General features: G+C 40.4%; 2 protein-coding genes across 3 annotated transcripts in view; both read right to left on the reverse strand.

Moving 5' to 3' along the window:
- Window positions 1-183: 183 nt before the first annotated feature.
- Window positions 184-1,513, reverse strand: pfn4 (profilin family member 4). The gene is made up of 4 exons (XM_027014043.3): window positions 1,339-1,513; window positions 607-741; window positions 402-507; window positions 184-321 (listed from the first exon to the last, which is right to left on the reverse strand). The coding sequence occupies exons 1-4, from the start codon at window positions 1,453-1,455 to the stop codon at window positions 293-295; spliced, it is 387 nt and encodes a 128-aa protein (XP_026869844.2). The 5' UTR covers window positions 1,456-1,513; the 3' UTR covers window positions 184-292.
- Window positions 1,514-1,655: 142 nt separating this feature from the next.
- The window catches only part of itsn2b (intersectin 2b), a 33,628-nt gene continuing 10,860 nt past the window's right edge, over window positions 1,656-24,423 (reverse strand). Inside the window, exons 7-39 of one of the 2 annotated variants that reach the window (XM_027014040.3) lie at window positions 24,283-24,367; window positions 23,872-24,014; window positions 22,626-22,689; window positions 22,367-22,504; window positions 22,101-22,207; window positions 21,391-21,653; window positions 19,856-20,005; window positions 19,528-19,668; window positions 19,163-19,250; window positions 18,741-18,880; window positions 16,801-16,937; window positions 14,262-15,028; window positions 13,686-13,810; window positions 13,396-13,553; window positions 13,191-13,287; window positions 12,876-13,072; window positions 12,466-12,515; window positions 12,083-12,249; window positions 11,943-11,982; window positions 11,689-11,810; window positions 10,187-10,283; window positions 9,801-9,995; window positions 6,793-6,914; window positions 5,415-5,521; window positions 5,035-5,218; window positions 4,754-4,852; window positions 4,444-4,611; window positions 3,996-4,208; window positions 3,610-3,731; window positions 3,436-3,518; window positions 3,224-3,307; window positions 2,940-3,113; window positions 1,656-2,797 (exon numbers count right to left, since the gene is read on the reverse strand). In XM_027014040.3, the coding sequence (XP_026869841.2) occupies window positions 2,643-2,797; window positions 2,940-3,113; window positions 3,224-3,307; window positions 3,436-3,518; window positions 3,610-3,731; window positions 3,996-4,208; window positions 4,444-4,611; window positions 4,754-4,852; window positions 5,035-5,218; window positions 5,415-5,521; window positions 6,793-6,914; window positions 9,801-9,995; window positions 10,187-10,283; window positions 11,689-11,810; window positions 11,943-11,982; window positions 12,083-12,249; window positions 12,466-12,515; window positions 12,876-13,072; window positions 13,191-13,287; window positions 13,396-13,553; window positions 13,686-13,810; window positions 14,262-15,028; window positions 16,801-16,937; window positions 18,741-18,880; window positions 19,163-19,250; window positions 19,528-19,668; window positions 19,856-20,005; window positions 21,391-21,653; window positions 22,101-22,207; window positions 22,367-22,504; window positions 22,626-22,689; window positions 23,872-24,014; window positions 24,283-24,367 (4,982 nt within the window). In that variant the 3' untranslated portion in view covers window positions 1,656-2,642. Of the gene's footprint in view, window positions 2,798-2,939; window positions 3,114-3,223; window positions 3,308-3,435; window positions 3,519-3,609; window positions 3,732-3,995; window positions 4,209-4,443; window positions 4,612-4,753; window positions 4,853-5,034; window positions 5,219-5,414; window positions 5,522-6,792; window positions 6,915-9,800; window positions 9,996-10,186; window positions 10,284-11,688; window positions 11,811-11,942; window positions 11,983-12,082; window positions 12,250-12,465; window positions 12,516-12,875; window positions 13,073-13,190; window positions 13,288-13,395; window positions 13,554-13,685; window positions 13,811-14,261; window positions 15,029-16,800; window positions 16,938-18,740; window positions 18,881-19,162; window positions 19,251-19,527; window positions 19,669-19,855; window positions 20,006-21,390; window positions 21,654-22,100; window positions 22,208-22,366; window positions 22,505-22,625; window positions 22,690-22,841; window positions 22,948-23,871; window positions 24,015-24,282; window positions 24,368-24,423 lie in introns of those variants that run through there. The other variant, XM_081721308.1, reaches the window with a different exon arrangement.

Raw genomic sequence — 24,423 nt, forward strand, 5'->3', positions numbered from 1 at the left:
GTCAAGATGTTAAAATCCTCTGTAGTGTTAAAATGTATGTTGCCAAATCTAGATATGTATATTAAAATGTTACAATAACAGAGACACAAGTTTTTCTTTTGTCTTTCTGAGTTATGCCTTCAAGCCCGTAAATAATGGTAAGCATGTTGGGCTAGGTACATGTATTTGCATTTATAAAATAGAATGTGTTTCTAGTTGAGCCATTTCAGTGTTTCCCCATTTTTCCTACATCTCCAGTGCATGTTTTTAAAATGTTTTTAATGTTATATGTCCTTGACCAGTATGATGTGCATTATTTCCCCTTCTCACGCAGATATTCAGCTGAAAAACATAGAGTGAATCAGACCCATTTGTACTACAATTTTAGGGAACTTAATAGAACAAAAAAGGGCTAAACATACCTAGCTTCTCAGATGCCTCTACACAGACACTAGGGTACATATTCTCATTGTATGTGGCAACTATAACAAAGAGTGCAGTTTTGACCAATATCAGACCATTATCCCCCTAAATGAGGAAAAAAAACCAGCTATATTACATCATGGCCATCCAGCTGCTTTTGTAAAATATGATGCAAGTTAGTGTACAGTATGTAGGATAGCTTACACATTTGCAGTAGATGGAGTTTCTGTCCGCCCGAACACAAGTGAATGCCTTCTCATCGAAGAAGATGCCCTGTTCTCTTATTATAGTCAAGTACTTAAATGCATCTATGAACATCTGAGCTTCTTGGTGAGTGATCTAATAATACACACACACACACACACACACACACACACACACACACACACACGGCAATAGATGGATATTTATCTCTCTGTCTATAGGGATCCTAAGGGTTAAAAATACTATGAGGAGGCCCTGGCTAGAGTTGAAAGAATACTGTAAAAGTGTTTGTTTTTTATTAATAAATTCATTCCACCACCTGGGTACCAGGGCCAGGACAGATTACATTTAAAACTTTCCAAGGCAAGATATGAACTCAAATTTGCGATTCAGAAGAAAACAAGAATCACAATGGATGTTGACTGACTCTTCTTTGCTGCAGGTATGAGTACCTAGTACCTGAGCTTTGAGTTTGCCAGTCGTCAAAGTATCTGTAATCAGAGGGCATGAATCCATCACCGTTCAAAGACACTGCATAAATGAACCGTAAGAAAACGTTTTATTGCAGGGAGCATATAGGAAGCGACATGATTTTGCTGACTTTTAAAATTGTTCTGTAACGTTCAAATCGATCTGCATTATTAATTTCCTCATTTAGCATAAACCGTCGTAGAGACAGATCTATACCAACATCTCATCTGTTGTAAAATTAGCTGAATTAATTGAACTCACCTGAAATCTCGACGAGACCGCTGATACGTGGCCACTTTTTGCAACAAGAATAGCCGCACTTTCTACATGTTTTGTGTGAATAAGACAGTCGTGAATCAAAATTTGAAATTGATTCATCCTGCCTCGTTACAAAAGCATAAGTTCTCCCTTTATTATTATTACAGCTCTTTTTACGCTACTACACTCAACTTCCCAAATTTGTCTGGACTTCCTGTAGCGCCCTTAGCAACCGACACTGTTTACAACAGGACCTTTATGTAACTAATCCCAGATAACTCAAATATTTTACGTTAAATATTTCAAGAGCGAGGAACGAGGAATGTCAATTTTATTTTATTTGCTTTGGAAACCTGATTTTCTTGCATATTTGTGCTCATTTTAGACACTTTGCTATGTTTGAGCAAATCTGTAGTAAAGCCTGGATTGCCAGGAGAGACAGCACTAGACAAAAACTAAAAGACTGAAGGTACTTAAAATCACACATTTGCAGCTTAAACTAAAACAAACCTAAAAAAAAAGTGACAAGCATCTTAAGCAGTGGCAAATGACCAATGAAATACATGTGTTGAGAGTTCATGTAAATGCTGATGGCATAAACATGTTACTGTTTCAAAAGTGTGTAACAGCCAGAGATAAATAAAATAAATAAAAATGAACACAAACTCAACAGTGATTAGACCTTTGTAGAATTAATTTTGTGTAATCACTTCATATGTACCAGTTTCTAAAAACGGGTTTTTAGAACCACTTAAAGGGAATAGCAGTTTATCAACTACCATGTCCTTAACATTTCCAAGATTCTAAGCAAAATCCCTTTTGAAAAAACAGATGCATAAGCATTTATGTCATGAATTATACAGCATAAGGCAAAGCATTATTAATAAAATTAGTGTTTCTTTACATAACTGTCAAGATCAAGTGTCAATCTAAATATTAAAGCCAAGGACAAAACAAAAACAGAAGTCAAGACAAAACAAAAGGACAGCAAAATAGACAGGATATTCAAGGAGAATAGAAATCCCGACATCTCTATGTCCAGTGGTAGATTATTCAGGCAAAATCATTGAATTATTAAGCTTCTTCCATTATAGGCCATGTGTTTTACCAAAACTATGCACGTTGCAAAATTTGGCATAGTCATCAATACATGGACAAGTCTTAAAAAAAAAAAGGGAAAAAAGTCGTCAAGACATTCAGTAGCAGTAGTTGAAGGCATTCTAAGGCAAGGTGGCTTATGGAAGACTTGGAGAACTTGAGTAACTGGCAATGTGCTTAATGGGGTTCTGCCACTCAAATCCTCTCCTTTAAGGGTTTTTGCCATCAAACAGCTGAAGGTCGAGGCGGACCCACACCTCTCCTGTGGGCACTTCGTGAAGCAGCAGTCTCCTAATGGCTGGACCTTTATTCTCCAGCTCCTTCTTGATTGTGGCCACAGGTACCTCTGTGCGCCCCAGGAAATCTGCAGGAAGAAGGAAAGGAAAAGGGGAGTCTGTTTTTGCAATTACCCTTTCATCAAATTTCATAAATTACTTTAAAGTTCACGCAATAGGCTCAGTGATCAGTTTAAGCATACAGTGCGTCACTAGAAAGGCAATACTGACCATCAGGTGCAAATTGCTCCCGTTCATAAATGGTGATGCATAGCACATCCTGATACAGGTCCTTGATGTGGAACTGACAGTTGAAATTCCATTTAGGGTTGAGCGTGTCATTTAAAGTTCGAGAGGTATAGCACTGTGCCCCCATGGTCACCTCACAGTAGGGATTGCTCTTTCCTAATTAGTGACAGCAGAAATACAATGTTGTGAATTTAACAAGGGTGTATGGATCAAGATAAAAACTTACAACAGTAGGGATTGTCCCCAAGGATCAAAATAATGCTCACCACTTGCTTTTGATGATTTCAGTTCAGTAGCTTCCTGGATAGTGACAAGCAGACGGCCAATTCCGCTGGCTTTCATTGAGCGAGCTGACAAAGGCATAGGGTATTAAAGGGTAGAAACTAAACACAATTACTAGAAAAATTCAATTATAGGTTACTTTGACAAAAAGGTTGGAAGTCAATATAAACAGAGGGTTAGATCTTATAAAACTCACCTTGATAGGCTCTCTCCCGCTTTTTCTTCTCTGTCTCGATGAACTCCTCTGACGCTGCCTTGATCTTCTGAACCCATGCAGTCCTAGACACAAATGGCAATAATTTGAAATATAGATTATAAAATGGATCTTTGTTGAGTGATCATCATGTTTAATGAAGTCTCTCAAACTCACCTCTCATTGATGTTCTCTGTCCTGAGGGTATAGACCCGGTCAATGTGAGAGATGTGGAAGATTGGCTCGTCACTGGATGGATCAGATGGCAGCTTCACCAGAACTTCATTCAAGAACACAGGCTGCCAAGAACAAAAAAAAAAGACAGTAGAGACCATCCATTTCCACAGCTAGTCTTCTGAAGATGGAAAAACAAGGCAGGTAGACCTAAACACCTTATACTCGTGTGTATACTTTTCAAAAGGACATTAAAAATAAGGATAGTAAAAACAATGCACCAAAGACCAGATTTACAAATTGGTCTAGTCATTTTTGAGGCAGACTGACCCAGGCTCAGTTCCTAATTATTAAATATGACTGAGAAATATAACCATCTGAACCCTTACTGATTTGTACATCTTGTACTGGGTGTTGGACTTTGGACTGAAGAGCTTGTCCAAGCCCGAGGAGGTGAACTGCTTGACAGCTTGGGTGAGGAGCAAAAAGTCGTTGAAGAGGAAGGCATGCAGCTCCTTATTGCTCTTAGTCTTAAATATTTTCCCACTGTGCAGGAGTTTTCGAGGACCGAGGCAGTTGGTCAGAGAGTTGAAAATCAGATTCTATTAGAGCAAAAATACAAATTAGAGTAATTAAAACTACATCTGCTGATTTTGTTTTAAAAATTCAAATAAATTGGTGGTGGTGCTGCTATTTGTAATTTATTATTGTATCACACTCTTATGAGTGTGGTGGCTGTGTTACTGCAGTATATTCATCTGTGGAACGTAAAATAATGTGTTTTATCTCAGTATGCGGTCACACCAGTGTTTTGAGCCCATTATTATGTCAGTGTACCTCTGTGATTCCCTCACACTGGACATGGCTCTGTATCCACTCGAGTCGGTCCGAGTTCTCCTTCTCTCTTACTCCCTCATTGACCTGTAAGCACAGCTCCTCAGCCTTCTCCAGAGCCTCCCGCAACTGAACATGATCCACATGGCTGTCAGGAGTACTCTCGAGGATCTGGTGAAGAATGGAGATGCATATATGCGCACAAACAAGCACACGCATACACACGTAGTTGTTAAGAACCTCCTAACCTCTGAACAAGACACTTTGAACATGGCAAGCGACAGAGGAACAAGCCTCCATTATTACCACTCACATTCTTTATGTGGAGTGGGTAGCGGGTGATTCTTTGCATGGGCTTCAGTAAGAAGCTGGACAAAGGCATCCCTTTACAACGATAGTCTGTAGCAATTTTCTGAAAAAGAAAAACCCAGAATTAGTCACAATACCTTTTTGAGTAAAAACAGACATTTAATTAAAAGGTAAATGAATTTTCCTTCAACTTTGTCCTTCTCTTAGCTGCGTAATGGATGCCTTTAGTCCTGTTCAAGCTCAACAACCCTGAAAGTTTGAAACCGACCCTCGATGTGATCATACCTTGAGGAAGTCTTTGAACTCTGGCTCCTGGTCAGTCTTCTGCTGCAACAGTGCGGCAGCATTTAGCTGGCAACTGCAGAAACGGATGTAGGCCTGCATATGAGAGAGCTCTGCAGCTAGGATGTCCCCGATCATCTGCACAGGCATCTTTTCTCCTCCCATCTTTTTCCTCACACGGAAGGCCCTGTCACACATATGCGTGCATGCCCTAGATGAAATCTATCAGCACTCACCATCTGTTTGATGCAAACGATCACAATAATGAAAAAAGGCAGTGCACCTACAGCTAAGCCAGTAATGTGGTAATTATGCTAGGAGCCACTGCAGTCATCTGCTGTAGTGAGTGCAGTGAAAAGCCGAGCGCAGTGGGGCTCACGTACTTCAGTAGTTTCATGTTGGACATGATGAGCTCTTTCCAGTTGACAAAAATCATGTTCATCTCAGCTTCATTCAGCCGTCCCGACTCAGACATGGGCTTGTAGAACACCTAGAACAAAACCAGAGTTTTTGCATTAGTCAATCAGGGCCACATTTTAAAACCTATCCTCAAACTATGGTTGACCTGATGGATAATGCCATTGTCCATTGTTGATGGCTGACAGACATCACTATGCTAAGCGCTGTGACGCAACACCCAACCCATACTCCTCGTCCAAACTGACAGTGGGCCGCACCCTGCCTGCTAGAACACAGAGCAACTATATTTATTTATTAGGACAAATGATCCCTTCTCCCAAGATTGAGCTGAGCTATAGAATTGATGAGTATGCATTTTAAGGAGTGCAATCAGTAATTTTAGGTTGGTTTTTTTTGGTGTGTTAAATTGTATAGATTTTGTATTATTCTTGATTTTATATCAATAAGCTAAAATATGCTAAAACCGCTGGACAAAATTTGAGTTTTTATGTGCTTCCCAAGATAAAACAGGTGGAAATATAGTATTCATTCATTATCCTGAATTTGTGTTGAGATTCTATCACATATATTGTTTAGGTTCTAAAATTTACAGTGTATGATTTTTGCCTATATTTGGTCTCAGGAACATCCTTCTTCAGTGTCTTACAGTAGTCTGCTACAAAAGTAATCTGCTACAAAACATATTTGGATTCAGCAAGCAAAGATGTATAATAAACAGGAAGCAAAATCATTGTTGACCAGTGAAACAAACTTGCCTTACTTTATTTGCATAGGTTTTTATCTTATAGAAAGTGGAAGAACAGTAGCTATAGCTCAACGTATGGCAGTGAAGATACTGCTTTTTCATCTTGAGTATACATTTAAATTTTAAAATATTGCCTCAAACAGAAGAAATGCTGCAGTTACTGCTTTATTTTAAATAGATGACATCAATGTTACACCAGATTTTTTCCAAAAAAGGGTCACTTTTTTGAAAATAGTAATGAATGTATTAATGTATTAATTAACTGAATAGTCATTGAATAAAGAGTAAAACAAAGTATATAAAAATTAAATAACCCACCCCCCCAGCATGATGTCATTGTCCATCATGAAGTTCCTTATAGACACTCTCATGTGTCAGTTAGGCAGACCTCAGCCAACCCTACCTCCAACTTTACATTTATAGTAATCAAGAACCCCTCCATGCAAATTTATACATAATTATTTAACAGAAATAAAACAAAAACATGCATTTCTGTAATTAAATGCCAGTAATGAAATATTTCGTTTCGTTATAGCTCTGAGACTGAAAAGAGAAAAACCATAGCAACAGGGTAAGCCTACTAGCAGAAGACGTACCTCCAAGACCAGCTGAAGGTCCTCCATATATCTTTCCTCTGTTTCGATGAGCTCATGGATGTAGCCCTGCCGTTTCTTCTCCTGAGGGGTCATGGAGTCCAGACTGGTCAAATCAGCGCACCCTACAAGGAGACGGAACCATGTGGTGACCTGTTTCTCAGCCTAAAAAAATGGTGGTTATTCCTGGCCTCCCTAAGCCCAAACAAGCAATTTCATGCCCTCCAAGGGCTCCAAAGCTCCTGTTCCAAAGCTGCGCGAAAGCAAGCAAGACACTGGCAGAAGCAAAGAAAGCAAGAGTACCCAAAAATGTTCACATCAAGCCTTACCTGGCAAGGCCCACCCACTTGGAAGCTCCAGAAGCCCCTGCGAGGCTGTCATCATCATCATCATCATCATGCTAGTCATTAAAAAAAGGAGCTTACTAGTCATGCCAACACTCAAACCCTGAACATTGGTCAGTAAGTTGTCCTTTGACTATAATACACACAACAAGCATGGTGTGTCTAACAAAATGTGTTTTTACCAACACAGGCTGGAGATGGGGGAAAGGCATCATTCTTTGCAAGCTCGAGAGACACTACTGCTTACTCACATAATGTCCTCAGCAACTCACAGGGACACTATAAAGTTACTGATTTATAACCGTATCTATAATAAAGTAAGTATAATAAAGAAATAATAAACTTAATTTACTTATGAAGTCATTAATACTTATATATTTAGTATGTTCATTAGGTAATTGACAATTATCATATTATAGATCATTATATTTTACCAAAGAACTAATTATTATCAATGCACTGTGCATGTGATATTACTGAGAACAATGGAGTTTTTGTAATTAAAAATGTTTGAAGGTATGGTTTCTCAATATAAACTACAATGTAACTGAGTACTGAAATGAGATCTCATCAGTAAAACATAAATATGTGACTTAGCTAATGACAGAACTGTACAATTCTTCACCAAAAAACTACATCTGTGATCATGTGTCTGATTCATCAGAACTCTCAGGAAGCTCATTAGTCAGCTGAGGTCATTTTAGAATCGTTATGGTCCACTTTGCAGCCCTACATGAAATAAGAAGTGATTGAAAACACTGAACTAGCTTACATGATGACAAAATTCACATGGACAACAAAAACTGAGGTGGTTGAGTTTTTCAAAGGATTTTTAATTTCTAGATTTCTTTAATCAAATATGTATAATACAAGATTCAAAGTATCTTATACGTTTAGCATTCTCCACAATATCCCAGTAAATTATACTAAGGTGATACTTTCATACCACAAGAGTTTGCATAATCTCACTATATATACAAAGGTGACTCAGAAAAAACAGGGCATAAAATGCAATATATTGGTAACAATATAGTCAAAGGCATAGTGCTTGTAATAGCAGCATTTTAGGGAAAATATGCTTCATTGAGTTATAACACTAACTCAAACAAAACTGTTAATTTCAGTTTCTCCTCAAATAGCTGTGTAACACTTGTATGTTTAGTTGACAAACAAGAAAAGGCTAACTGCTAATATGTGAGTACATCCCTACAAGTCAACCCTTATTTTGTAACATTAAAAGCCACTAAATGCATTCTCTTATTTTGCTCGAATACAAACCCACAAATTCAATTCAAGAAAGGTAAACACTATTATGTACTTAAAAAAGGAGAAGAAAGAAGGGAAACAAACATTTTGGTTGGCTCCAAAAATGGACTGCATTACCAAGGCAACACCACTGAACCACAGACCATTCAGACGACCAACCCAAACAAACAGACCACTGTGGGTTAAAAGCCGTGGTCCCACTCTACCACATATCCCAAAAGTGTCTTAATTTAATCTCAGAAAATAGAGGCGAGCAACAAACGTGCCACAGAGCCACTAATCCTCTCACCCACTTGCCTTTCTCACCTGATGTAATCAAAACTGCACCACCAGGAGGGCTGGGCAGTATAACAATATATACTGTATATTGCAATTACAAATTTGACATTGCAATAAATGATCTGTATTAACACTGTTATACAGCCCATATAGATGTATAATCTTAATATCTGATGCTGAATTGCATCTAACTGCCACAAGTTGTTAGCCAGAAGTAAACCTCATTAGTCACTTGTAAGTTTGTAAGTCACCACAACTCATTTTGTGATACATTTCCCAAAATCTGACTGTGATATTGTGATTTTTCAAGCCACATCAGCACTATATGCAAGTCAATATTATATTTTAATAAAACACCTACCCTGAACTAGAACACAGACAGGCAGTAGTAGCAGTTATACAAGTAGATTACGTATTAGGTTAGATCAGAGTCGTGTGGGTGTGATGACTGGGTTAGTAACTGTTGATGGGGTTTAAGGCCAATGTGGTCTCCCCCCAGTGAGAGGGGAGAAACAGGGTCTCTTTAAGGCGAAGAGAAGGATTTAGGTGCTACCACCCTAAAGAAAAACAGAGAGGACAGAACCCAAAAAGAAACCAAGTGTAAGAAGATGGATATGAAAAGATGTTAAGTCAACTGTAACATAAATGTTTGTCCTTAATGTGGAAATTAAAATATACTTTAAAATAATAACAAAAAAGAATACAACTGGAACATAAAAATGCTACTATTAGAGGTTATGACAAACTTTTCTAATAATGCTAAATAACAGTATACTGCATTTGACATACATTTGAACTCTGTTCCTACTTGGATTACTTCCCTTGCTAAACAATTGCACTCTTAGCAGTAGAACGTGTTGTGCTAATGTACTGACTAAATTAATAGACAGCCAACAAAAAAATGAGAGCACCACAAAGAAATTTGAATCTACTGTTTTACTTATGCAAATTGTTTTATCAAATGAATTAGCACGATTGGTCTTAGGGTGCCAAACAGGACTAAGGTGTGTGTGTGTGTGTGTGTGTGTGTATCCTTAAAACTCTAAACTTAATATTTCTCATTGCCAAGCCTATAAAGGAGGAAGAGGAAAGAAGCAGGTCAGTTGCTGGGCCTTTACTTACACTGCTGGCTAGGGTCACAGTCTGAAGTGGTCATTTTCACATAGTTGGTGGGGAACAGGCCTGTGGCCCCATTGAGTTCTCCTTTCCACCAGTCAGGGTCACTCTTGTCCAGCACATTAATGATCTGAGACTTGGAGAAACTTAGCTCATCCTTGTTGGCTGCCATGTAGTCGTATATGGCGATGACCTGGCAGACTGATTGAGGTAAGAAGAGATGATGTAAATGAGAGCAGTCAGTCAGTCAGTCACACACACACACACACACACACACACACACACACACACACACACACACACACACACACACACACACACACACACACAGAGAGAGCAAGAGAGGGCGGTGGCGGGATGGACTAGGCATTGCAGGGAAGCCTCCAGCTTACCTGCCACAGTAGCAGGGGTAGACTTGCCACTGTTGGAGCCCAACTGCTTGACATGAGATGCTGGGAACCAGCCCTTCTGACGCTTCTTACCCCGTACCTGAAGTGCGTGCATGAAGTTACTCATCAAAAACCAAAAATCGATTTCAATAAATAAAAGTAGTCTCCAGAAAACAGAATTTCACCTGAAGATGAAGATTTAGATTTAGCTTAATGAAATACTGTTTTTGATCTGGAACACTCGTGGAACACTGAACAGACAATAATGACCTGTTTTTAGACTTTCCAGACTATCCAGCAAAACTAACAAAAACTATCTATCGATCTGGATTTGATTTTGAACGGATATGATGGCTATTTTAACAGAACAATGACCACAATCACCCATAAGAACAAAATGAAAACGTTTTTAGAGAGCTCTGAAAAATAGTTCAAACTGAAATTACAATTACAGCTGCAAGTCTTCATGTATCCATTTCTATAAGATTTGCACACCTGCATATGGGCAGTTTATCCTATTCTTCATGACAGATCACCTCAAGCTTAATTATATTTGATGAAGTTAGGTCTGGGCATTGGCTGGACCTGAATGTATGATTCGGGCCAATATGAAGTTGAAAGGTGAACTGTCGCTCCAGTCTAAATTTGTGTGCTCTCTGGTTGTGGTTTTCTTAAAGGATGTTGAAGGATGAATTGGCTCCATTTGCCTGTCCCTCAACTGTTACCAGAGTCCCTGCTGCTGAGAAGCACCCCCATAGCATGTGACTGCTACTGCGGCATTTCACCATGGCATTTTAGAGATGGCATTAGCCAGGTGATATACACAGCCTGTTTTGCAACTGACATAGTGCTTTCTGTTCTACTCAAAGAGTTAAATTTTCTTCTCATCAGACCAGAGATTTTTCCCCACATTGCAACAGCTTTAACTGGCTTCTGTCTCGCCACTCTGCAATAAAGGCCTGATTTATGAATGCTGCAGAGATGGACGTTTGTCTAATAGGTCATCCAGTCTCTTTCTTACTTCCCTGACCAAGGTTCTTCTCGTCCAGATGCCAAATTGGCCAAAATGGCCAACTCTATGAAGGTTCCAGGTTCTGCCAAGCTTCATACATTTCAAAATGATTAAGGTCATTGTGGTCCTTGGAAAACTCAAAGCCTGAGATATCTTTTATCTTCATGGTGTGGTTTTTGTCTTGACAATGCACAGTATACTGTGGGCCCTTATAGATCTAGATTTGTGCCTTTCCTAGCTATGTCCTATCAATTCAAATTGCAGCAGTTCAAGACACATCTCAAGGATAATTAAAGCAAATGGGATGCACCTGACCACAATTTGACATGCCACAGCAAAGGGTCTGAATAAGAGATTTTGGAATAAGAGTTTTTGATTTTTAATTCATATTCAAAAGTCTCTAAAATATGTTTTAACTTCATCATGGCAAATGATAATTAAGTGCAGATTTATTTATTTATTTTAGCTGTAAAGTGAATATTAGTATACTGACCTGCAGTTCCCCCAACCACCAGCCAGTGGGGTTCTTACTGAGGATGAGGATGAGCTGGCCAGGAGACAAGCTCAATTGCTCGCTCCCAGAGGCCACGTACGGAGTGGTCACCTGAGCTACATCTGCAAGTCAGAGCAGCAAACTCCATTAAAAGACAGGTGGGCAGACTTCACAAATCCAGGAAGACACTAATCATAGTTTGAAACACACTAATCTGATCTGGTTAAGGACTATACAGGTGTGAGGCCTCTTACCAGGTTTCTTCCCAGGCATGCCAGGTTTCAGGCTTGAAGTCTAAGAAGCGACAGTGTTTAAAAAAATAAATAAATCAATGAATAAACAAACAAACAAATAGATTTTGTATCAGTTTCAGTCAAAATGTAGGTCCAATTACATCAGTTTCCTTGGGTTTAACATAGTTGGAGGGGAAGAGTCCAGAGCGGTCGCCTATGCTGCCTCGCCACCACTCGCCCTCTCTTTTTGTCACCAGGATGGTGTCACCTTCACTGAAGGTCAAATCTCCATGTTCAGGGCTCTTGTAGGTATAGAGAGCTACATACTCTAAAGAAGTGTACACACATAGAGACCAGGTGCACATGTACAGAGAGAGAAGTAAAAAACACAAGCAGAGAGGTCAGGGGGTGGCTTCAGGACAAGACAAATTTTCTGAGTTTTGGAAAGACATAACAGGATTATTAGAGCAGGGCAAGATAAAAGATTTCTGCAAAGGAACTGAAAGGAAACGTTTTTCCCATGTGGAAAATCTTCAGTTCTTACCCTCAAAGGAAGAGCCATCCGCTGCTGCCAAGTCAGGTCCATCAGAGGAACTGAAGACAAAACAAAGACTATTATACACATATGAAATTCTTAAGAGAAAATATTTACCAACTTACAAATAGCTGCTTTGCATGACTGTTTAGGTCTGAAGACTGACATAAACGCATCAAAAATATTCATGGTAAATGCTAGCACTCACATTTAGTCCAACTACTCAGCATGACTGCAGTTGCTCTCTACTTTCACTTGAGCATCTAGTGCCTCACATGTTATTTAATGTCAAACACTTCTCCCCCTTCCCTCATTATTTATTGCTTCTTCCTTGGGCCTCACTCTCCATGGCTGTACTATAAATAAGCGTTTGATCTTCCTTGGCTATCTGCAGTAAAGAAAGTGGGAAGTAGATTTACTCTGTGGCTGTGTCACTGCTGCTCAGCACGGTGACATAAGATTTGGGGAACCAGCCCTGCATCCCATTCAGCTCCCCCAGCCACCAGTTCTCTTGCTGCTCCAGGACTGTGATCACGTCATCCTTGGAGAAGTTTAGGTGGCTGTCTGTTTTAGCTGTCCAAGAACACAAAGCCTGTACCTGCAGGTTCCCCACCACCTAGAATATAGTATCAGAGAATTCTGCTGTTGTCACTACTGTTTCTATGCCAATTTTGAAGCAGATATATTTGTATAAAAGTCTTTAATGAACATGGTATTTTTTGGAGGCTACATACCTGGCTATGCTCAGAGGAGGCGGTGCTAGGTGCATGGGTGGGGGTGAAGGCAGAGTTCTGGCCTGAGCCACTCGGAACAGAAGCCTCAGTTGGCTTGCTGGAAATAACAAATGCAGATATCTACAATGTTGAACTGTTTAATCGAGTAACTATCTAGTAACTATAGCACATATTTTGCAAATACAGAAAGAGCTGTAGGCTGCACCTAGAGATAGAGAGGGAGGCCTGGGGCTTGAGCGCGGGTTTGGAGGTGGGGGGCTCGGCCTTGGACTGCCTTTCCACATAGCTCTCAGGAAACCAGCCCATTTTCCCCTGACGACTACCATAGAGCCATCCTTCCTCTCTCTCCACGGTCTCGTCCACCTAGAAAAAAATCCAGAAGTGACTACAGTGAGCAGGATGTCCCATCTTGTACGGACAGTGAAATATCCTAAAAACAGACTGTTTTAACAAGTTATATCACTCCAACACTGTTGTTTTGGGTTTTTTGCATACCTCAATGCTGTCATCTGCCTCAAAGGAGAGTTCATCCTCGTTCCTGGCCACGAAGGGATAAAGGGCTTTAAATTTGGTCAGAGCTGCTGATTTTCTGTGTGCCTTGCCCAGAGGATGCCTAATATCTAAAATTATAATGAGAGACAGGAGCAAAGGATTTCATACAAACTCAAATTAGCAATGGAAAGAAATGTTAGCCAAGGTGATTAAATGCATGCTATTAAGGTAGCATGACTTACACCAAGCATTGCAATCAATCTCCTGCTATGTGATGCACTTTTAAATATGACAGTGCATGTCAATTCCAGAACAGATGCATGATTATGACAAAACACTTGTGTGCCTCTGTTTTGCAGAACTCTGGGCATGCTACTAGGTAGCTGCAGTTATAACAAGTACAGTCATACACCATTCCTTCACTGCAACACCTGAAAAAACTTGAAAGGAAGTTTGACTTGGGGCTTCATCAGGGAGTGAAAAGTCTGCCCATATATCTGCAACTTATTGTAGAAATCTAGGTATATATGTTTTACTGAGGACTAAGTAACCAAGTGATCAAGTAGGACGTGCGTTTACCCTTTCTCTCCTGCAGTCCTCGGAGAAGAGCAGCGACGATATCCGATTTGTAATTATTCTGCTTATTTTGCTTTTCTTCCTTTGGCCTGGGGGTGGCAGCGGTCTCCACTTCTCGCTGCTTCCTCCTGCGCTCCTCATCCTGTTTCCTTCTTTCCTCCTCCTCCTGTCTCTTCCTCTCCTCTTCTTTCTTCTTCCGCTCCTCAGTGTCCCTGATAGCTGCTTCGTGTGCTCGCTGGCGCCTCCTCTCCTCCTCCTCCTTCTCCCTCTTCCTCTCTTCCTCTCGGCGCGCCTCCTCTGCTTTCCTGCGCTCTTCGCGCTTCCTCTCCTCCTCCCGCCTCCTCCGCTCATCTTCGCGCCTGTCCTCCTCCTGCTTCCTTCGTTCATCCTCCAGCTTCTTCCGCTCCTCCTCCAGCTTCTTCCGCTCCTCTTCTAATTTCCTCCTCTCCTCTTCTCGCTTCTTGCGGTCCTCTTCCTCGAGTCTCCTCCTCTCTTGCTCTCTCCTCTCCTCCTCCTCCCGGCGCCTCCTCTCCTCCTCCTCCTCCCGGCGCCTCCTCTCCTCCTCCTCCTCACGGTGCCTCCTCTCCTCTTCTCGTGCCCTGCGCTCCCTCTCTGCCTGCTCTTTGGCAGCCTGCAGTCGAGCCTGCCTCTCTCTTTCCTCCTCTTCTCGGAGCTTGGCTTCTCGCTCTTCCTGGAGCTTTCTCTGCCGCTCCTCCTCTTCATGCCTCAGTTTCTCTTGCCACTGACGCTGCTTTTCCTGCTTGATGCGCCTGCAGGGAGGAAACAGTTAACATCTAATGCAACATGACACTGTAAGCTTTCAACTTTTGCAGTACATCAAAGCCAGCAACAGACTAGTCATGGACCAAAAACGCTCACTGAGCTACCTTCATCCTAGATTTTGAATGTTTAGTGTTTTAATGTTTGAAGATTTGAATGCTTGAGATTTTGAGTAGCTCACTCAAAGTTAGAATAACATCTGCTGGACAAAAAACCTCCACTTCCCACGATATATAAATTAAAGATTTTATTCAGACAATTTCGTATCGATTTAAAATAAATAAATAAATAAATTTGAAAAATCTGAAAATTGTTGACACACAAGTGGCCCATACCAGGCTGCGTGTGGTCCTAATATTCGAACAGGCATGCCTGATTGACAGACCTTTGTCACAGACTTGCAGTCTATTTTGCTACGCAAGCAGAGCTGAATGTAATGGCACATGAAAGGGGGAACTGAAGTATTGCAACTGTATATGCATGAACCTACTGATGAGGATACTGATCCAAATAATTTAAAATCTTCAGGAATCATTCACTGGTGCTGGTAGAATTGTAGTTTATGTTCTCCAGGTTTGTGAAAACAAAACAACAGGCTTATACACAAACAGCAAGGAAAAACTGCATAATAACTTGGTTATGTACTGAGTACTTTGCTTTTCCTTATATTTCATGTCAAATGTAGCCTCATCTACCACCTGCTATAATGCGTTTAGAAATAATTTGTCATGCTACAAAATGAGAACTGGGCATCATTGCAATGGGATTTTGTGTGAGCCCATTTGGCTTTTAATATCAAAATTTAGCTCTGCACAAAATCTGTTACACCAAGGCATTCACGACTATATATTGATACACATGCACAAACATTACAACACTAAATGTTTGACAGCTTGGCTGTATGTACACCCTTAAAAGAACCATCCCAAAGACAAATTTTACTGCACATTTGGCTAAGGCTTTTGCTGGAAACACAGCTTTTACTCACTAGCTAGGCTGCTCAGACTTGAGGGTGCGTGGGAGGGGCATTAGCTTTCTGTCGAGAATAAAGCTTAGGTAAGCTTTACATAACATAAGGACCACTCATTTTATATCATACGGAAATAAATTGTGGTGAAATCAATAATTTATTCAGTATTCATAGGACACTGTAGCAAAGGCTGAGAGCAGCAACCACATCCAGGCTTGGACCTGGATCCGGCAGGCAATAAATGTTTGCCCTGACCACTGGACAAAAGGGCACCCTTTTCACATTCCTGATCAACTGTCTCCATCACTGCCTCCATCTTCTGGGAGCACACCCTTTCGCTTTACACTTTCTGTGTCCCTCACACATCTATCTTCTTTACTCCAGGCTGACACCCATGCTCCTCACCAGGGGTTCACAGTAGGCTTCACACATCCCCTCAGAGCAGGGAGGGTTCAGTTAACCTTGTGCATACTCCCCATGGCCTTACAGTACTATTCCTCTTCTGGGATTTGTAGCAAAGGCTGAGGGCAGCAACCACACCTGGTCTTAAAATCTGGTCTTAAACCTGGGCCCTGACCAGAGCACCCATTTTACATTGCTGAGTGATGGTCTGCATCACACCACCAAATACTTCAGGTGGTGATGGTCTCCGTCACATACACACTTTGTATGTATGCATGTATACATACGACAGCTACAAAGAAACTACAGAGTTAGGTTCCCTGGGGCTTTGACTGAAGAGGCAACAAACGCCACAGATCTCTGCATGACTCTGTGCGAGATGACACTCACCGCTGCTCTTCCTCCTCCTTCTTCTTCCTGTCCAACTCCTCCTCTTTGCATCTCTTGAGTTCTCGGAGTTTGTCTTCTTTAACACTACGCAGTTTGACAAGGGCAGCTTGTTGCTTCCTCTGGGTCTCTCTGAGATCCTACCAGAGGAGGATTTCAAACAACTGCTTTACTCTCTTTATGACTTTTCACCATAAAGCCACTGTGTAGAGAAAGATCTACATTGAGTTCATAAATTCATAAAAAAAAAAAACAACAACAATTCTTTTTAAAAAATCTATAATCATCTCCAGAAATCATTCCCTTTGTAACACTAACAAGTATCTTGGAAGACAAAGGGTGCTTCTAACCTAGTGAGCTGTCTTTCTTCTCATTGCCTATGACGATAGCTCACTATGCCCAAAGAATGCATGTGTTGCCAGAACCATGCTAGGTCTGCTACCCTGGATTAGAATGCAGCATTTTATAGTGCCTTATTATGATTAGGATTATAAATATGTTGAAACCTTAACAGAATGGGTATATGCCTCTATGAAGGTTAAAGAAAAATGAATCGCCAACATCCCAGCACAAATCTATGTGAGCAGATTTCTTAGTGGGCACAAGTACTCTGGCTGCATAACAAAGAGCAACTTTTACAGTAAAGCATAGAACAGAGAGTTGTAGCCGTCTAACTTGGATGCAATGAAGGCATTGAAAGAGGGATACTACAAAGTTGGAGAAATGCAGTCTTAGTTGGATTTAATATATGGGTCAAAGGTCAGACAAGGGTCAAAGAGGGAACCAAAGTTTCAAACAGCAGCAGAGGGACTGACAGGAATATCATCAAGGGCAAATAAGTGGTCAAATTAGGCTGATATGGCTGACATGGCTGACTTGGTACCAAGTCAGCTAGCTCGGTTTCGTGATAATGGGGGTGAAAGCAGCCATTTTAAGAGCACAGGGAACATGACTAGATTTAACAGAGATTATTGAGATGAGAGGTATGTTGAAATACCTGAGACACAAAGCTTTAATAATGAGGTGTATAAAGGGTCAAGTTGACATGACAAAGCTTTAGATTTGGAAATTATTTGATGCAGTCTGGCTCAACAGAACAAAAAAGTCAGAAAAGCTATTGCTACAAGGACAGAAATATCTGATGGGGGCATCCTAGGGAAATCATGATAGACGGTGCTAATTCTGAGTGCATAGTCCATATTTATGACAATGAAATTAACTAAAACACAAAGAGCCCTTAAGACAAGAGTGTCCAACTGTGCAGGAACATAGTAAGTACTGCAGTACAGCGTTTGCACCTTTTAAAATACCCAATAAATATCACTAGCTAATTACTCAGATCTTAGTGGATTCTTCAGAGGTTTACTACACAGTACCTGCATATACTACAGGCTGACAGTTCTGCCATAATGGAAGCACAATCAAACAACAGTAAGGTCATGAAGTGAGATACACGAAATGACCGTGAGAATGCTGCAACAAACCAGGGCAAACCAGGGCAAATGAGGAAAAGACAGAGAGAAAAGACCTTCAGGAGGAAGAAGAGCTTATGTAGACAGCCCAGTAAAGAGAGCAGGCCCTTAAGCACACAGTCATCCATTTCCTCAAACTGCAGCGAAAGCCAGGGAGAGACAGACAGGTAGGCAGACAGACAGACAGACAGACAGACAAGCTCTACAGCTAGTTATAAAGACATGGGAACAAGAGCAAAGCAGGTTATTAGTATCACTATTAGGTTGACTTATGAATTCTACTGATCTACTGTACTAAAAATGGTGAAGTGTTCTATTCAATGTCTCAGTGGCTACTCATAGGTTTAAATATATTTGGTAGATACATTATAGACTACATTACTACCAACTTATCAAAGTTCCCTCTTGATTTTGTTTGCACTGAATTACTTATTTATTTGCTGGATAAGTTCCATGATATACTGCAATTACCTGTATGTCCTTCTTATACTGATCCATATCAGCCAGTTTCGTTGCTGTGTCTTTCTCTAAAGCATCAAGCCTTTCCTTCAGTTTGCGGCAGCTGAGGTCTTTCTCTGCAACACTCTTCTTTAAAGTTGTCATTGTTGAAGCTACATGAGGAACGAAAAATTAACCAAACAAACATCAGGCATGGGTCAGACTGCAGGCACTAAGCGGTTGCGATAGGGCAATAAATAATCTTATCCTTCATGAACATCTTGTTCAATACACAAAACATGGTCACAAGTGTGTCCTTCCCATCAATGTCAGGAATTACTCATTGGATGTAGTCACAAAAATATTACCAGCAGGACAGTACTATCAACCATTTCATATTCACAATTATTATTACTACATCAATTCTATTCTACTATAATAGTGAGATGTCTTACTTGGCATGTTGTTCAGATTCATAGCGCGAAGCGTCTCGTTCAGCTTTTGCTGCTCTGGAGCCAGCTGTGCCAGCTTCCTCTTCAGCTCCTGCAAAACACACAGCAAGTCAAAGCTATATATTATTACATGCATGTCCTTCACGAATGCATGACATGGGGCTGGATCCTTTAATCAGGCGAATAACAATGCAGACAAAATCCTAGCGTCAAGTGCAGGGGGCATATCATCAAATAAAAAGAGAGAATCCATTTTTCATGTCTAAACATTTGTAGAATGATTTCTGTGCTGCTTTATTACAAATTTCCAACCTTACATTTTATATCTCAAACTAAGATGAAAAGGTGTTAGGAGAAATGGGTCAAACCTCAGATTGCTGCTGTAATGCATTGATTTCTATGATGCAACTGTCTCTCCTCTGATTAATGCGATCCAGCTCAGTTCTCTGCACTCTCTTCTTAGCCTGGGCATCCCTGAGCCTGTCTGTGATCTGCTTGTGCTTGTTACCCTAAAAGACAAAAAAGATGAAAAGTGGGAAGAAATCATTTTACATGTTTAGATCTGAACTCTGTACAGTGTGTCTCCTAGAAATTTAGTAACTTCTGGTAAATATGCACTGTACTTCAGCTTTGTGCTTTACTTATACTGGCTACTACATGGAGAAATAAGCTTGGAGTGCATGAAAGCTGGCTTACCACAGCTTCAAGTTCCAATTCGAGACTCCTCTTCTTGGCCTTGAGGCGGATGATGTCCTCCTGTTCCTGGCTCTTCTGGCTCTGAAGGTCCTGCTTTCTCCTTCTTTCCCAATCCAGCTGCCGCTGACGCTCCAATTCTTTCTTTGCTGCCTGGAAGGATGTTTACAATATTAAAATATTCACATAAAAAGGCCTGATGACATTGATAGCAATTCAGTTCTGCAAGATTTTACATAATGTTTCTCTTCTGGGCTGAGATGTAGCCAAATGTTTAGACCTGGAAATGTAAAAAAAAAAAAAAAAAAAAAAAAAAAAAAAAAAAGCAAACAAACAAGACAGACAAATAGGTGAGCCTTATTTTGGCTCCAACTTGGCTAAAGAAATCTTTAAATGTCTGAGGAGAGGGTGCCTTACTTCTGAGGAAAATGTCTCAGCTTCTCAACATAGCTACTCTGCTGATATTTTGGAGTTTTGATCCGCTAGTCCACTGTTGTGCTTTAGCAACCATTATAGATGCATTTAACAAAATAAATAAATCCCTCGCTCTTCAACAATGGGGAGGAAACTCAGGCAATGACCCCCACACTATTATTATCCTTGGAAGAATAGGTGTTTCCCACACAAACATTTAGGCTACAGTGCCTGAGAGAGTAGATGAGAGCAAATATTCAACTGATCTTTTCATGGCTAACCCACCACACAGCTAAAAATGTATGTCAATGCCTGCTAGCTAATAGCAGAAAATATTTACAGTTCAATGTAATATTTATTATTATATTGATTAGGATATAAGCTCTAACTAAAATGTTTATCAACGGCCTTTGTCGGATAACGTTAGAAAAAATAAGTTCAGGATGTAATCTATATAACTACTTGCATATATAAGATTAATGAGTGAACATTTGAAGTACTGTTTTGAGCATTGAAATATATTATCTAAAGTTGGTTTTCCTACCACTTACAAACCTACCTATTACAGATGTACTAAGTGCCCCCTACACCGCAAATGTGTTTCAACAATGGGAATCTCTCAGTCAGTCAATTATTCAGCTACTGAGCATGTATTTTGGGATGGTCTGCTAGATAGTCCAGAAAATATGAGCAGGTTCAAAAAAGAAGTGAATGAATTTTTACAGGGTGCGAAGGTGTAGGTAGGTGATGATATGATGTCACTGGTTTCTTAACATGAGTATGGAGTAGCAGCTTGTAAAATTTTGTTGCCTCAAGGAACACCATCTCTGCTATGAAATACCATAGAGAGTGATAGTATTACTTAAAAAGCAAAGCTGACAACCACATTACGTCAAATCTAAGCACGAACTACCCTTATACAATTTAAAATCCTAACAGTCAATTAGCACAATAACTGCACCAATCTCTGCAGCTCGACTAACGACCACTCAAAACACTGTGCATTATACTTGAAAATTCAATCGAGTAACCTGAAGACACTCTTTGTGACTGACTCCCTGTGGGGTCATGTTACAAAGAGTGTCTTCAGGTTACTCGATTTCACAGCCCTTTGAAGCACTCACCTCTTTGCGCTCCAGCTCCTTGAGCCTCTCCTCCTCCCTCTGCCTCTCCAGTTCCCTCTGGCGCTCCAGCCTCTGCTCCTCCTCTCTCTGCCTCCTGAGCTCCAGCTCGCGTGCCTCCCTCTCTCTGCGCTCCTGCACCTCGCGGGCCTTCTGCGCTCGCCGCTCCTCCTCACGCCGCTGTTGCTCCTGCAGGGCCTGCCGCCGCTTCTCCAACTCGGCGTTCCCCAGCTCAAGGTTCTTCTTGAACTTATCCTCGAAAGTCACTGCGGAATACACACACAAACACGTTTAAGAAGTCTTCAATACAGAAAAGTGAAATATGATTCCTAAAATATGATGTTTTTTTAATACCATGCCCACATTACAAATATTAATAGTATTCATAAAAGGCAATGATAAGAAAAGTTTGAGACAACGCCCCTCATTGTGTGAGTACATTCAATTTAAACATTCATGTCAGTCACGTTCAACATTAGAGGTAAGTGAGTAAACTGCAAGCCTGATGTAAGATCTAAGTGGGAGGACCAAGTGTAAGTACAATAAGGTTATTGAATTCTTTGTCCATCACAAATAGACATGTGGTCAAACTGTAACCAAGCTCTATTACGCAAAATAGTATGTGGCAACTGGGAGGGCTAAGTTTAGGACAAGCCTGAGTCACACAGGTGCTTGCACTGAGCAAATGACGGGGGTGTGGTGGGAATCCTTACAATTGTTCTTCGATTTCTGTGGTGGATCGACTTCAGCGAATTCCTCAGTCAGCGCAACAAAGCTGGCTGTGCTGGTAGCCCCATTCAGTGAAATGGCAACCTTCCCCCTAAGAAAAATGTTCATCAACAGAACAATGCTGATCAACCACACCGAGGCCTTCCACATGGGCTTGTCACAGAGGAATTGCAAGTATGGGATCATTTTCTGTTTTGCAAGTCTAAATGAATGCCAGTAATCCTGGATGGGCCATCATGCTTTGCAGTACCTGAGTGTCGGGGGCACTAGGTCTGCAGGAAGTGTGAGAGGCAGTGGCTGTCCTTGCTTAGCCATGTCAACTAAGTGCATGGCTAGAATAAACTCTTCTGCCTTCAGTTTACCATCTTTATCCACATCAGCCAGGTTCCTGAGAAGTAACAACAAAGCCATTTACATGTACAGGTGCATACAAAAATGTGATCAATCGATCAATTTTTCAGCAAGTTTTTAAAAAAGTGTCCTTTTAAGTGAAAGCCAGTGATACCAACCAGATAGTGGCCAGCTGGGTCTGAGTTAGTGGTGTTGAAGCCATTGCATTTCTCACTTGAGGGCCTACAGAGAGTTAGGAGGAAAAAATCTTAAGTATTTACAGACAGGTTTCACCTCATAGTTGAATTGGATCCAACTTAACAGGAATTCAAAATGTTGGGAAAAAGTTGAAAAATTCTGAATGCATTAAATTTTTAGAAATAATGATTACTTACAGAAGAACTCTTGTGCTGTTTAAACTTTAATAATGACTTGGGAGATTTCCATCAAGTTATGACTGATACTTTTTTTGCACCAACACAAACTGATCTGACTGAATGTCAGTATTCTTCATGCCAAGACAAAACCAGTAATTAGTTAATGTTCTTACCTCATTAGTACATTATGTCACTAAAATAGCTAAAAATGTAAAGGAAGCCTTTCCTTCTCAAAGTAACTACTACCTGAACAGAAATATGACTAAGAATAATTTTAAAAAACATTTAGGGTATGTTTTTAATTTAAGTCACATGCCTACATTTATGTCTCATTATCTTTTTGTGAGTTATGCAAGACAGTGACTGCATTTAACTACTCATTTAACTATGGGGTCTCTAAGAACAGATCCACGTCTTTTTGTCTTTTGAAAACCTTATGCCAAAGAATTGACCATTTCTCCTACAAGAAGGAAGGCGATAAATACAAACATATACACAAGCACAAACATAATTAAAAAAAAAAAAATATATATATATATATATATATATATATATATCAAGCAAAAGTAAAATATAAGGTAAAATAAAATAAAATATAAAAACGAAGTATTGTGACTCAGACATTTTGCAGGTCTTCACTGGTAAACCTTCAGTGGTAAACTGGTAAAACTGGTAAACGTATTGACTTATGTGCTTCTTCTTCACAGGTCATGATGGGGGGGGTGAAAAACAAACAAACAAAAGAAAAAACAAAAACAAAACAAAACCAAACAAACACCAAACCACCCACCCCATTCCATTCCATTCCTATACCAATAAGTAACAGCTTTTCTGACACAAGGTGGCTGCAACAGGAATAATTCATCAGTGACTATTTGCAGGGAAGTCTATTCATCTAATTACCTGTCTTGTTTAGTTCTGTGTTTAGTCTGTGACCTGATTAGAAACAGGCTATCTAAGAGGAAGCTTGTCAAAAGACGATGGACTTAAACAGACGTGCTGAGGCTGAGTCCTTGGTGTACTGAGACTCAATAGACAACACATGCACCTGTTAGACAGCCGGTCATCTGCTTATCCAGGATGTTGAACTGTTGTCTGTATTTGAGGCGGGACGACTGCGGCACAGCCCAGTCCAGGTGGCTGGTCTTAGGAGAGCTGCCCGCTAAAGATGCGTTGGAAGAGGAGCTGGAACTGGAACAGAGGACAACGGATCTAAACCAGCATATATACTTCACATGCCCGGTTTGACTTCAAATAGATTTGTCTGTGTTTTGATGTTTTATGTAACATGTTTATTTCAGAGTAGTGACATGCCTAAAAAGGGCATCGAGAAAACCTAACTGGAGAAATCAGGTGTTATTAATAGCTGACAAATAGAACTCTGCAGATCTAAAACAGTGATCTAGAATTCTGTTCCTATTCTAGCATATAATGAACGAGAATGGGCCCAAGTTCTCACCTGCTTGAACCCAGGTCTAGGAGACCTGAGGGAGCCGACGGAAAAACCAACGGAGTGGATGTAAAGGAACTGTTCAACGGAAGAGCTATAGGGACACATTCAAATATAAAAGATAATTCAGTAAAGGATAATGTTAGCAAT

Source organism: Electrophorus electricus, chromosome 10 (assembly GCF_041902795.1).
Source record: "Electrophorus electricus isolate QZ-2024a chromosome 10, ASM4190279v1, whole genome shotgun sequence".
Taxonomy (NCBI): Eukaryota; Metazoa; Chordata; class Actinopteri; order Gymnotiformes; family Gymnotidae; genus Electrophorus; species Electrophorus electricus.